Here is a 14,233-nt window from a genome sequence, read left to right on the forward strand (position 1 = left end):
ATGATACAGTCCCTTTGAGACCCTCTTGGTCCCAGAAGCAAAAGACAATTGGAGCACTAACCTGCTGAGAAAGACCCTAGTCCTCTTGGGTAAAAGCACTGAGAAGGGCTCAGAAAACAACACTCCAAAGAGCAACCCCCTGACTTGCTGAGCTTAAGAACAGACTTGGAATCCAAGTTTCTGTGACCTTCTCCCCCACCCCACAGTCTCTTGATCATCGTCTTCTCCCCTATCTGGCAAAGGGAAACTTCTTTCAAAAGAAATGCAGCTTTCTTAAGCCCCCATCAGTAGAATTCTCATCAAATAACCAGGAAAGATTAACCTCCAGAAAAGAGTAAAAACTCAAAGTCACCAATGCACCGACTTTTCATCTATTCTTCTAAAAGTAGCTCTGAGAGAGCACCGAGGACATTTTATCTACGTAATACAACAACATCTGTTTGAAGTACATTTTTCCCTTCACCTTCCTGTAACTTGTTGCCACCTCCCATGAACCTCAAGCCCCTATTTCTTTCTGTAGCTCAAAATGCTGCTGAAGCTTCAACCATCTGGTCCTTTCTTTGAGTCTCGATTTTGTCTGTGTCTCCCATACACATTTTCACATTAATAGATCATATGGATTTTCTCCTATTAACCTGTCCATTGACAGTTCATCTAAGCAGACTCAGTTGGAACCTTCAGAGGGAAATTGTGAACTTTCTTACAATAACCTGATCAATGAGGACCCTGGAGATATGATCCAAAGATGTCAGCAGGATTGCATTGTCCAGGAGTACTTTCAAAAGTTTTTCTGAGATCAAATATGTATTCTTGTGGCAAAATATCTTCTACCCAGCCAGGTTTATATCTTTAAAAAAAATAGGTTCCAAATTAAATAAGGAGAGAAAAGCAGAGTTCTTCCAATACAAGAAGAGAAACAAAGTTTCCCATCTGAAATCCCCCTCACCAACACGTCATATCCAGTGTTGGTCACCCTGGACAAGAGGAGGCTCTGTGCAGGCCTCCCCAGCTGACACTTCCTGGGGTCTCTCAGCTCAGGAATGGGCCAGAGGTAGAGTTCACCCTGGACCTCAGTCCAAGCCATCAGGGAACTACTTACTAAAGGGAATTGTCCCTACCAAAAGGCCTGCCTTAAATGCCCCATTATAAGATCCAACCAGAATTCTTAGAGAACAGAGTCCATGGGGAGATATTTGTACAAAGCTTCCAAGATGCCCTCCATGTCCCCTTCCATTTCTTATCCCTGAAGTATCAACAACTAGTCAAGTAGAACCCCTTGCCCAGGAGTACCTGATGAGCCAGAATGTTGACCCTGCAGGAACAATTGGAGAATTCAGTGGAAAGACCTGAACATTAGCATTCCCTAAATGGGGTTTGGATCCTGGACCAGATGTATGACCTTAGTAAAGTCATTTCTTTGCGCCTTAATTTCCTTATCTGGAAAATAGAATAATAATACTGTTGCTGTGAGGAATGAATGAAATATGTACATAATGTGCCAGATGCTTAGTAGGTGCTTTATGAACCGAGGTTCCTCTTACCCACACCCCACCCTGGTGTGTGTGGCCCAGGCTGTGGCTCTGACCTTTCAGCAAAGTCAAAGGAAGAACACAGAAGGAGTCACTCATTTTGCCTGCAGAATCGGAGAAACTCACCATAACCAGAATTATCTGACCCTCCTCTTCCCTCTGCCCATATGAACCAGTGATCCTCAAACTTTAATTGGCACAGCAATATTCCAGGAGCATGTAAAAATCCAGATTTCTGGGCTCCTCCCTAGAGTTGTTGATTCATAGTCTAGGTGGAGCCCAGAACCCACAGGGATACTGATGTGAATGGTCATCCATGGAACCTATCCTGACAAGCACCAAAACAATCAGGACTCTGAATGGGTGAGGAAACAATGAAGGAGGCTGGCACTTGGTTGCTAGGAGACAGCTGTGTGTGTGTGTGTGTGTGTGTGTGTGTGTGTGTGTGGTGCTGGGGATTGAACCCAGGGCCTTGTGCATTCAAGGCAAGCACTCTACCAACTGAGATATATCCCCAGCCCCACGAGATAGCCTTTTGCTACTGACATTTAATCAAGCACACAAGAAGAAAGAAGGAGTCTCGTGGAAATCACACGTGCACAACATGATGTCAAAGAATCAACAGTACAAACTCAGCTGATGAGCCTCAGCCAATCATTTAATTCTGATATATGAATACATAAGAGGCCCAGTAAGGGGCTCAGGGAACATCCAATCTCTCAGATCAAGTGAGAGGCTTCCCTGTAACCCTAGTCCCACATCCCCCAATACCCCTACCATGTGAGGCAGCATCTGCAGCCCCTCTTATCTGAGGGCAGAGCATGAGGACGCTCCCATATGCTAAGCATGCCTCTACCTACCTCCCTGCCAAACCCAAAGTTTACAATTGATGAATAATCACAACTCCAATAAGAAGGAAACTGGAGAGTTACTTCTATACCCCTGAAATGGGAAGTTATTAAACTGACATTTGGGCCATAAGAAAAAAGACTTGCCCCTCGAAACCCAGTGCCTCCAGAGACCCAACCCATCCAGAGTCCCACACCCATCTATGCAAACCGCATAGATCTTGCACTTGAGCAGGCCCCCACTACAGAAGGGGAGCACAAGGCACCTCCACCGATGGCCATGCCCCCTAGGCCACGAGAGATAGTGGAACTGAGGTCCCCGCAGACCACGCCACCGTGGGAACGACTCACACCTGTGGACAGAGACACCAGGTCAGAAGTCTCTTCTATCCAGACATGGTATGACCCAGAATCTTTTATAACCTGTGATTAATTCTCTTCATGCTCTGAGGGACCAGCAACATGAGTCTTAGGCAAACCTAAAGCCACTACAATCTGCTTCTTACAGGAATGTGATATGCAAATTGGACTCCTCACTCTATTTGGGACAGACTGGAGTTAAGATGTATTCATGCGGGCTGGGGATATAGCTCAGTTGGTAGAGTGCTTGCCTAGCATGCACAAGACCCTGGGTTCGAACCCCAGCACCACAAAAAAAAAAAAAAAAAAAAGATGTATTCATGCAAAACCTGATGGATCACACTAAATGAATCATCTAGAAATATGGTTGCTGGAAAGGTGGACAAAAGAAATAGGCACCTGGCCTGGTAGGGTATATATAGCAGAAAAAAAAAATCAAGCTACCTGCAGAGGCCCCAAATGATCAAAATATAAATCTAGCATTTTTTTCTCATGGAAACATGAGACCACATGAGGAGTCACCCATGTGTAACAGAAGGGCTTAGGCTATTTTGTAGAACCAATTAGGGGGATCAGAACTTATCATATTCATGGATATTCCAGATGGGTCCATGTTGGGGACGAATATTTTGACTATATCCCAGGGACTTCAGCTCTGGTCTCCCTCGTCCAGACAGAGGTTCAGTCCCCTGTTTGATGCACCCTGATATGAAGACTATTGACACCTAAGAGAACCATCCCCCACCACCACACACCCACCCCACAACCAACTTACAGATGTTGACTGATCCCACGCCTTCACACAACCTGCAGGTGAAAAAAAGAGGGAGCTATTAGAGCCAAGTTCCTTTGCTTTTGCACTATACTGGTATTATTTTAGCTTAGCCACCACCTGGCTGTGATCTTGAGCAAGCCCCTTCCCTACTCTGGATCTCAGTTTTCCTGTCTACAAAATGGGAAAATGGATAAACTCAATGATCAGTTTGAGCTGATCCCAGTTTGAACATTCTCTGCCTGGAGAATTCCAGTCCAGTGAGGCACCATTCCAGCCCTGAGTGAGGATGTGAAGGGACCTCAGACCCCTCAGCCCTCACCGGTTTTCCTCGCCCTCCAGCAGGCGCCTGTAGGTGGCGATCTCGATGTCCAGGCCCAGCTTGGAGTTCATCACCTCCTGATACTCCTTGAGCAGGCAGGCCATGTCCTGCTTGGCCTTCTGCAGGGCGCCCTCCAGCTCAGCCAGCTTGCAGCGGGCGTCGCTCAGGGCCGCCTCGCCCTGCTGCTCTGCCTCGGCTATGGCAGCCTCTAGTTTGCAACACTGTGGGGGAGAAGAGGAGATTAAGAGTTTGCAAAGGGCACGCAGACCATAGAGTCCTTGATAATTCTCCAGTGGCCTTGGTCATCCTATCTGCCTCCATTTAAAATGGTCAACTTCTGAGCTTGATGCTTTCTCAAAGGAATGGATGAATGGAAAATTCACTGGGCAGAAAAAGAATAGCTCATTTGGAGTTTTTTCCCTTCATTTTTGTACCACTTTATTGTATAACCCAGTTGAGTTTTACAAGCCAACCATTAGAGGGAGGAAATGTTAACAAAGCGCAGATTCCGTTGGTAATATCATGATATTAATGATATGGTAATATCATTAGTGATATTACCATAGATTTGAACACCAATGTTAGTTTACAAGGCATTTTCACAGATATTATCTTATTTGACCTTCAAAGTGATTCTGTGGGCTTGTCAGAACAGGCATGATTATTCCCATTAGGCAGATGAAGAAATTGAGAGTGGGAGAGGCTGTGATTTGTCCTAGGCTACCCAATTAAGCAATGACAAGCTCAGGTTTTCAGAAGCCACTATACAGGATCTCACTGTTTGGCCCCGTGAGTCCAAAGAACAGCTACTGCCCTCAGGCTGGACTCCAGCCTCACCTCTGTCCCTCGGAGAGGGACCATCAGGATGCAAATGAGCAAGACCAACATCAGGATGGGGACGACTTTAAACCTTCTCCAATTTCATTTCTACATAGTAATCTGTTCCCACATGCCATTAGCTCAACTAGTACTAGTGACAAGTCACTTGTGATACATCTTGAACTGTAGTTGAGAAGAGCCACACAAGAGGGAAAGGATGGAAATTGAGCCAGGTTTACGTGTGAGCTCAGCATTCCGTTAGAAGTGGTATCACAATCGGGGACAGAGAATGCATTATTTATTTTCTTACTATACGTAGAAAGATTAAATTTGAAACCTGCCGCAATCTGGCTGGGCACAATTCAGGAGCCACTTGTCAAAAGAAACGAACTTTATTTTTAGAACCACACAGGCCAAACAAAACAGCTCCTCAGGAGAAACCTTCAGAGTCCAACTGCCACCAACAGCTTCCCACAAGCCTCTCAACCTCCCCCACTCCTCCTGCTCTAGAGGCTGATTGGCTGGGTCGCATGGGCAGAGCCAAAAAAAGTCCCCCAATGAGCAGCTCCGTGGTCTGAAAGGGTGGGGAAACAGCCCAATGAGCATCACCGCAGAGGAGCCAATCAGTTGGCAGCTAGAAGTTTGTTGGGGCCGCTGTGAGCCAATCATCAACTGGCGGCTGGAAGTTTGCTGGCAGCTGAAAGTTTGCTGGCAGCTGGAAGTTTGCTGGGGCCCCTTCGGCTGTGACAGAAACCCTCTTCACTATATAGGCAAAAAATAAAGTTCAAATGGACTGAAGAATTTAATGTGAGAGGTAATACTATAATTTAATAGAAGACAAAAATATTAGAGGCCACTATGGTTTATCTCAAAACTTTCTAAGTAGAAGCCCCTAAGGGAAGAACTGATAGATTTGGCCACATCCAGGATGAAGGCTTCTGTTCAGGAAAGGACCCTAAGCAAAGCAAACAGACGAGCACTGAGAGGGGATCAATGGATCACAAAACATACTCAACTGACAAAGGGCTACAATCTAGATAGAATGGAATGCTACAAATCACCAAGAGAAAGACAGGAATCCCAGTAGGAAACCGGGCAACGGGCACACCCAGGCAGTCCTGAGGAGGGGAAGGACAAATGACCAGCAAGTGCATGAGGACATTTCCTTATCACTCATAAACCAGAGAAATAAAAGATTGATGCTATTTACATCTATCAAATCCATAAGCACTGGGAAGTCAATGGCAAGTGCTGGCAACAGGAGAGGGGATGAGTTCTCTGGCACAGTTAAAATACAAGCCTCTTCAAAGATCGTGGCATTCCCCTAGAGAGCAGGAAAACAGAACCAGAGGAGTGGCTGAGGCCCCAAGGGCCCTCGCATCCCTGACCTGCTGCTTGGCGTTCTCCACCTCTGCCGTCAGCCTCTGGATGCTGCGGTTCAGCTGGTTGAACTCATCCTTGCTTTTGCAAAGATCCTCACTCTTCTGGGTTACTGTGGCCTTCATCTCCTCGCACTGCAGGTTGGGAGGCAAATATATAGAAGACATGGTAGCTGGAGGGCGCAGCAGGATGTCACCAAGAGAGTCTTACTAGCCAGCCCATGGTTCTGCAGCGGTCCCACCCTCTGGCCCTGCTCTGCCTAGGACCTCAGCTGCAGCCCCTCTGGGGCGCATGGGTGCATGTCCCAGGCAGCTCCAGGTTCACAGCCATCCTCCTGGTTCAGAGGGGCAGCCTCCCCTCCCGTTTACCTTGGTTTGGTACCAGGACTTGGCCTCAGCCCGGCTGCGGCTAGCAATACCATCATACTGAGCCTTGATCTCAGCCAAGACCGTGTCCATATTGAGCTCCCGGCTGTTGTCCATCTTCACCACCACTGAGGTTTCAGAGATCTGTGACTGAAGGATGAGGATTTCCTGTGGGAGACAACCAGTGCCCTTGACTCCAAACCCCTCTCCCATCCCATCGGTGTGGGCAATCAGCCCCATCTCCAGACCTTAAGAAAGAAATGAGAAAACTACCAGCCAGGAAGGACGTTTTAGAAATGCAGCTTTGAGAAGAAGAGGCCCATGAGCCCAGGCAGTGAGCAAGGGAGAATTCCACTAGCACCTGGATCCCCAAAGACAGATTTCTGTGTGTGCAGACCCCCTGGTCTCTCCACCGCTGGCCCTGACCTCCTCACACCAGCTATAGCTACCCGTCCACATGGAATCTATCAGGGAACAGCCAGAGTTCACATCCTGGGTTATCTAACTGGGTTTTTACACTACCCAAAGGAGGGAATTAATTGTCAGATCTCCATTCCCAGTCATGCCAAGTGGACAGGGAGTGAATCACAGTCTCTCAAATCATTTTAAAGGAAGAGAATCACCCATTGTGAGAGGAGGCCAGAACAAGAGGAAAGTCCCTTGGGGTCACAGAAAGGAAGGTGTTCTGGCCCTAGGAAGGTAAAGAATGTACCTAGGACCCAGGAACCAGGAGAGGACACACCCCAAATGCCCTTATTTACCTCCTCGTAGAGGGTCCTCAGGAAGATGGCCTCCTCCCTCAGCGGCTCCATGTTGGCCTCTAGGTCTGCCTTGCGCAGATAGGCACCGTCTATGTCCTGCGGGGACAGACAAGAGAGGACTGGGAGGGCACACCCCCACTCTGTTCCCTGAGCCTCTGCACTCTCTGGGGCCTGAGGCCATCTCCCTGCCCACTCTCTGCCTGGCCTGTCCCTGCTCCCTCAGCCTGCGTGTTCCCTCCAACCTGGACTCCTCATCTTCCCCTTCAGGGCCTCTCTCTTTATCAGCTACTGCATTCCCTCCCATGGCATGAACCTGGAACCACTTGGAGGAAGGAAGTGAAGTCTGACCCGCTCCTGGGCTGAGGACCCTGCTGAAAGCAAGGCCTGGCCTCACAGCCCAGAGTGGCAGGCCACTGCCTCCCCACCCAGCTGCCCTCAGAGCACAAGCATAGGCAGGCAGAGGGGCCCAGGCCAGGCAACACCCCACACCCAACAACTGACACTCCTGCCTGAGACCCAGGCACACATAGCTGGCATATTTGTCACCAGCCCTCCACTCCACTCCACCATCACTTACAAATCAAGTGACTGAAAAGCACATTATTTCTCTTTTTTCTTTTCTTTCTTTCTTTCTTTTTTTTTTTTTTTTTTTTTGGTACCAGGGAATGAACCTAGGGAGCTCAACAACTGAGCCACATCCCCAGCCCCCTTTCCTTTCTGTTTTGAGATTGGATCTCACTAAGTTGCTTAGGGCCTCACTAAGTTGCTGAGGCTGGCCTCAAACTTGCAATGCACCTGTCCCAGCCTCCTGAGTTGTTGGGATTACAGGTGTGTGCCAACATGCCCAGGAAGCACATTATTTCTCTCACCAATTTGAAACAAAAAGGAAATCATGAGCAGTTTTTTCCTGGGTTGTATTTTTTGTTGTGGTTTGGGTTGGGTTGAGTTTAGGGTGTTTTGTTTTGTTTTGTTTTGTTTTAATCCTCTCTGGTGGCATTGAATGACAGTCATACTTTCAAAATCACTAGCAAGCTAAGAACATGGGATCTGGGATGATGGGAGGAGGCCATGCTCACATGTGCTTTAAACAGCTGTAAAAGTGAACATTTTGATTGTGTGTGTGTGTGTGTGTGTGTGTGGTGGTGGTGGTGGTGGTGATGGTGGTGGTGGTGGTGGTGGTGATTGAATCCATGGCCTCACATATTAGGCAAGTGCTCTACCACTGAGCTACATCCTTGGCTTCACAAGTGAACATTTCAGATAATCAAGTTGCTTATAAACAGACCAACATCATGAGATTTTTTTTTCTCAAGCCTCATCAGCACTGTCTGGATTGCTGGGGGCCCAAAATGGCTTCTGCAGCCAAACCAGTCCACCATCATTGGCCAGGGGTTTGGATTGATGAGAACACAACCCACTATCCAAATCTCAAGCATCCAAGATTGAGCTCTTCCCCACAAGTCAGAGTTACTCACCTTCTTCAGCAGGACAAACTCATTCTCAGCTGTGGCCCTGAGGGCCAGCTCCTCCTCATACCTGAAGAGAGGACACAGGTTGTAAGACAGCCTGCCAGAGCCCAGGGTTCCTAAACGCCCTGGTCTTCCCCCTCTTTCTGTGTACCTTTGAAGAAGAGGCTTGGTCTCTCTGAATCTCTATTTTCCAAACACAAAATAATTTGCAAAAGGACACTGGACTCTGGTCCCAGCTTGGAATACAGTCACTGCAAACCCCTTAATCTCTGCGTCTTGGCTTAAGTCATCTGCCGTGCGGCAAGGCACACAGTAAATATCTGTGTGATAAGTGAAAGGCACACAGATGTTCCCTCAAGTCTTTCAACTCTGAAATTGTTCAAAACATCAATGAAGCTCTCTGTCGCTACACCCTATGAGGTTCTGTCTTCCCCTCCTCCACCCACCCCAGTATCCCAAGACTTGAATTCCTGGAGGCAATCCACAGTCTAGGGCATTTCTCCAAGCCTTCTCCACCTGCCTGGTCCCCGTCCCCTTGCCAATGAGGCCCCATCGCTGGGGGACACTGGTCCTAGCTAACAAGGAAAGCAGAGTTCCCAGAGCTTGATTTCCACGACTCTTTAATTACAGGGAAAGGTGGGCTGCAATAAACTCAGCTCTGTAATTATCAGTCCTCACATGCCCCAAATGGGAGACAGACCTTGATACCTGACCACTGAAAATCATATGTGCATTTGCTTCATCCCAAGGAGGGTAAAGACCCTCTGCTGTGTCCCTCTAGATGGTAAAAGGTATGATTCCAAGGAAGGTTAGCATTAGAATTCCCAGGATGGATTCATGTCACAATCTCTATTCACTCTGTCTGGATCTGTGCTGGGGCGGTGGTGGGTGGAGTGGATTAACAGTGACCCAGTGAGCTTAGCACAGATAATGGCCAAACTCAATAATTCAGGCTCCAACAAAAGATGGACACTGGCATTTGAATCATGGAACCTGATGTAAGGAGAGCTTGATGATTTATCTGCAGAGTAAAGAAAGGACCAGGGCTGGGGTCATGGCTCAGTGGCTGAGCACGTGCCTAGCATGTGTGAGGTACTGGGTTCGATTCTCAGCATCACATATAAGTAAATGAATAAAGTAAAGGTCCATCAACATCTGATAAAAGAAAATAAAAGAAAGAAAGGACCCATCCAAGACCCTCTGATTCTTGGGCAGCAACAGCCAGACCATTTTCAAGATTTCCTCTTCCAGGGCCTTTCCCTCCACCCAGGCTAGACTGGCTTCTCCCAGGGCCTGCTCTCCAGCCCTACTGGGAGTCCTTGGTCCTCCACCTTCATTTGTTCTTCTCCCTCCATCTCTATGCCAATCTGAGTCCTGAGTGGACTAGAAGCTCTTCTTTGCTCCAAATCTTTCCCGGGTTTCCAGGATGGGACTGTGAACACTGGGAGTGGAGACAAGACAGAGCAGTATGATAAAGCAGAACCTGCTGGTAGGTCTCCAAGAGGGTCTCTGACCTTCAGCAGTCTCTGTCTCCTGGAGAGTTGCATGGCCTCAGCCAAACCCTACTCCATTCCCTGGACCTGTGCCAACCCTCCCGTGCTCACTTCTTCTTGTAGCCCTCCAGCGCCTCCTGCACATGGTTGAGCTCCGAGGCCAGCCTCCCACTGTCAGCCTCCACATACTCGGCCTCCCGCTTCAGGGTCTCGATGTAGCCCTCGAACAGCAGCTCCAGACTGCTCTGGCAGCACTTGCGGTTCTGGTAGAACTGCCACTTGGTCTCCAGCAACTTGTTCTGCTGCTCCAAGAAACGCACCTGCCACCCAGAGTGGAGGAAAAACTCAGGGTGGGAACTTAGGGAGGATGCCATGTCCCCCAGAGCTCTCTCAGCCCTGGGGAATAGCTCCTGCCCTGCAGAAGCCCATGAGCTTCCCAAGGAGACCAGCTCATTGGCAAAGTCTGGACGTTCAGGTCATAATCATTCCCCAAGTAACTTCCTCCGCCCATCCCAGAAGGCGCACATGATCGACCATCATTTGTTCATTCTGCACAGAACAAAATGGCATCTGATCCTGCAGACTCTGTGTCACAAGACCAAATAATAGTCCCTCAAAGATGTCTGTTCCCTAGTCCCCAAGACCTGTGAATGTGTTATGTTACATGGCAAAGGGGACTTTGCCTATGGAATTAAGGTTATGGACCTGAAGATTGGGAGATTTTCCTAGATTTTCCAGCTGGGCAAAAGGTAGTCACAGGGACACTTCAAAGTAGAAGAGGAAGGCCAAAGAGTGAGAGAGATGCTCAGAGGAGGCAAAGAAATCTTTGAAACATAGGATGACATCAACCCACTATTATGAGCAGAAGAGTCCACTAGCCAAGGGCTGTGGACAGCCTCTAGAAGAACCCCTGCAGCCAGCCAGCGAGGGACCACAATCCCAATCCTACCACCACATGGACCTCAGCTCTGCCAAAAGCCTAAATGGCCCTGGGAATGGACAATCTCCAGGACCTCCAGAAAAAAATGCAGCCCTGCCAACACACAGGTGTCAGCGTCATGAGAAGGTCAATTTGTGATGTTTTCAGCTGCTAAGTTGGTGGGCATTCATATGGCAGCAATTAAAAAATGCACCCTTGGGCTGGGGATGTGGCTCAAGCGGTAGTGCGCTCACCTGGCATGTGCGAGGCGCTGGGTTCGATCCTCAGCACCACATAAAAATAAAATAAAGATGTTATGTCCACTGAAAACTAAAAATAAATATTTAAAAAATTCTCTCTCTCTCTCTCTCTCTCTCTCTCTCTCTCTCTCAAAAAAAAAAAAAAATGCACCCTCCACAACCCTCACTCAATCTGATCCTGGGGCACTGGAACCCAGAAGGGGGGAGGGCCCCAGGAATTAGGGGACCCAGCTGCCTAATTAGGCCACCAACCAGGCCACTTGGCCTCCTTCTCTCCAATTCTTATTGCAAACAGAGGCTCTGGCAATGCTAGGCCTATGACTGATGTCTTGTAGCAGCTGTCTGCCACCTTCCCCCACCCCCTGCCCAGATAGGCACACTTCTCAGTGTGGCTTCATTTGCACCACCTGCCACACCCCCACCTAAATTTGTGATTGCCAGCCCCAAACCAAGTGATTTTCTCTGGAGCTCAATCTGGGAATACAAGCCTGGTACAAAGAATGCTCAATTGTCTATGCTTGTGGAAAAGGACCCCAAACCCTGATTTCCAAAGGGCGTCTTCCTTGAGATTGAACATGCAGGTCAAGGCCATGGACAGCCCTCTGGCTTGCTGCTTTGCAGGATTAAACCCATCAAATCTATGCTGTTTGTAGTCTGGAGCCCAAAGCCATCTGGAGCGCAAAGGAAGGACCCTGGGAGGAGGGAGTGGCAGCTCCAGATGAGGGGAAAACTGGCCTGGGACAGTGGTGTGAGTCTCTCCCTAGACCAGGAACTGACTCCTCTCAACAGAGAGAAAGCAATGAGGAGCTATGTCCTGAAAACCACGTGCAAACATCCTGTTGAGTCTGCATGGCCAGGCCCTCACTGTACCTTGAGCCAATTAGGGAAAGATGTGCCCTCCGGGCAAATGCGGCCTCCTACCAGAGCACCCCACCAAGAAGCAAGACAAAACCCTCTTGGTCCTAGGTCCCCTCTCCATGCCAGGGAGGCCAGCATCTTCTCTAAGACACTTGCATGCCCCACCCACACCACCTACTGGGCAAAAGCTGAGGGAGAGACAGGGTCACCATGTACACTCAGCTTGCATGAGCAGCAGCAATAAACCCTCCCGTTCAGTCCAGTGGTTTCACATCCATTCTTAGACCTGACTCTCATGACAACATTTGAAAACCAAGACCCCAATTTAGCTGTGTTCTCCAGGCCAAGTGCCAGTTGGTAGCAGAATTTGAACCTAATCCCTCATCAGTTACTTGAAACTTAGCTCCTTCCTAAGCCGCATCCCCAGGGAGGAGCACACAGACACCCCTTGTTCAGGAACCCCGTGATCCAGGACACCCACCTTGTCGATGAAGGCAGCGAACTTGTTGTTGAGGCGCTTGATCTGCTCCTTCTCCTCGTGCTTCACGCACTGAGCACTGGGGTCGATCTCCAGGTTGAGGGGCGTGAGCAGGCTCTCGTTGACCGACACGGAGGTGATACTGGGGGGACTGGGCCCACAAAGACCCCCTGCCCGGTAGCCAAAACTGGGCCATCGGCAACTCACTGCCACCCGGGGGGAGCCCACCACACACAGGCTCCTGCTGCCAAAGCCCCCAAGGCGTCTGTAGCCCGGCCCCCCAGGACCACCCCCACGGTGGGCCATGGCACTGACACAGCTGTAAGCCCCCGGCTTGGGCACCACAGCAGAGCAGGAGCTGAAGTTCCTCACCCCGCGGCCCGAGCTGATGCGGTAGGAGCGGCTTGCCATGCCTTTGCTGTGCCGGACAGACAGGAAGAGGACTAAAGGACAAGAAGGCCTCACAGAGAGCCCTGTCACTGCTCTTGCCTTTTATTAGGCAGAGGACAGACTTCCTGACCACATAAAAGGCAGGAGAAAGTTATTAATGCCATTTATGAGCGTGGGAATCTCCCGCTAGGCAACATGAGGTTGCTGAAACTCACCTCTTTTAATAGGCACACGGAGGAGACCCTGAATGACAACAAGCCCTTCCCCTGCCTCTCACCCCCACGGGCCCACACAGATCCATCCAGCCCCTTGTTTCCCTCCAATGCTGAGACTAGACCAGGAGTCCCCATCCCACAGGTGGAGGCTGCAGCCAACACCTTCCTGGAACTAAAGGGTCCTATGACCCATTAAGGTCCCACATGACCTTAGTGAGACCTTCCAGGCCAGCACAAGTGGGAACTCCTCACACCTTCCCTTGCCATCCCTCATCCACAGGGTGGCCACTGGAGACCACTTCAAGATTGCTCGTCAAAGGCCAGAAGCATATCTATTTACCTTCCATCCTCCTAACAATGAGCACAGTCAGGTCCTCAGGAAGCACTGGTTGACCAAAAGGCCTTGACACAGGAAGGAGTGGCCAATGGCTCTAGCTCATCTGCAACTGCTAATGGACGCTCCACCATAGGCCAGATTAGCAGCTGCCTTGGGAGCAGACAAATGCTGAGGTCAACCAGAACAAGATCCCAGCCTGTGTGCTGAGGAATGCAAAGCCACAAGGACAGAGGTGGCCCCTGAGGAACTGGGGAGACCCAGCAGAGGTGGGATAGATCCATGGAAAACGGGGGGGGGGGGATGGTGAACCAGAGACAGAGCACAGAGGGTGTGCCCTTCCTTTCTGAGGAGGGCCACTTGAGGCTGGCTGGAGGGTCACAGAGGAGGCAAGACCACAGCCAAGTCCTCAGTGATGATAAGCTTTGGCAGGAGAACAGGCTGGGATGCAGAGCCACCTTGCAAACCCGATCCCTGGATGGAACGATTGAGTGCATGAGATCCCTCACAAAGACAGGGGCTACCACCCATGCCTCCCACCCCATCTTACAGGACACCTTCTTTAGTGCACCTAGGACAGCATGGAAATGGGGTGCAACAGAGGAAAGCACCTGCCTTTCCATAGAGCACAGTACAGCCCTGTCCATAGTCAGGCCAAACC

General features: G+C 49.5%; 1 protein-coding gene across 1 annotated transcript; it reads right to left on the minus strand.

Moving 5' to 3' along the window:
• Positions 1-2,578: 2,578 nt before the first annotated feature.
• LOC113189727 (keratin, type II cuticular Hb5-like) lies at positions 2,579-13,044 on the minus strand. Its single transcript, XM_026398624.2, has 9 exons — positions 12,637-13,044; positions 10,230-10,438; positions 8,632-8,692; positions 7,157-7,252; positions 6,399-6,563; positions 6,039-6,164; positions 3,832-4,052; positions 3,513-3,544; positions 2,579-2,730 (listed from the first exon to the last, which is right to left on the minus strand). The coding sequence occupies exons 1-9, from the start codon at positions 13,042-13,044 to the stop codon at positions 2,579-2,581; spliced, it is 1,470 nt and encodes a 489-aa protein (XP_026254409.2).
• Positions 13,045-14,233: the final 1,189 nt, after the last annotated feature.

This window comes from Urocitellus parryii, chromosome 5, assembly GCF_045843805.1.
Source record: "Urocitellus parryii isolate mUroPar1 chromosome 5, mUroPar1.hap1, whole genome shotgun sequence".
Classification (NCBI taxonomy): domain Eukaryota; kingdom Metazoa; phylum Chordata; class Mammalia; order Rodentia; family Sciuridae; genus Urocitellus; species Urocitellus parryii.

Coding starts and splice junctions, on each gene's coding strand:
- LOC113189727 (XM_026398624.2), bottom strand. CDS start 13,044: ATGGCAAGCCGCTCCTACCGCATCAGCTCGGGCCGCGGGGTGAGGAAC. Junction 10,439..12,636: donor TCGCTGCCTTCATCGACAAG/GTGGGTGTCCTG, acceptor TCTGGGTGGCAG/GTGCGTTTCTTGGAGCAGCA. Junction 6,564..7,156: donor TGAGGACCCTCTACGAGGAG/GTAAATAAGGGC, acceptor TGTCTCCCACAG/GAAATCCTCATCCTTCAGTC.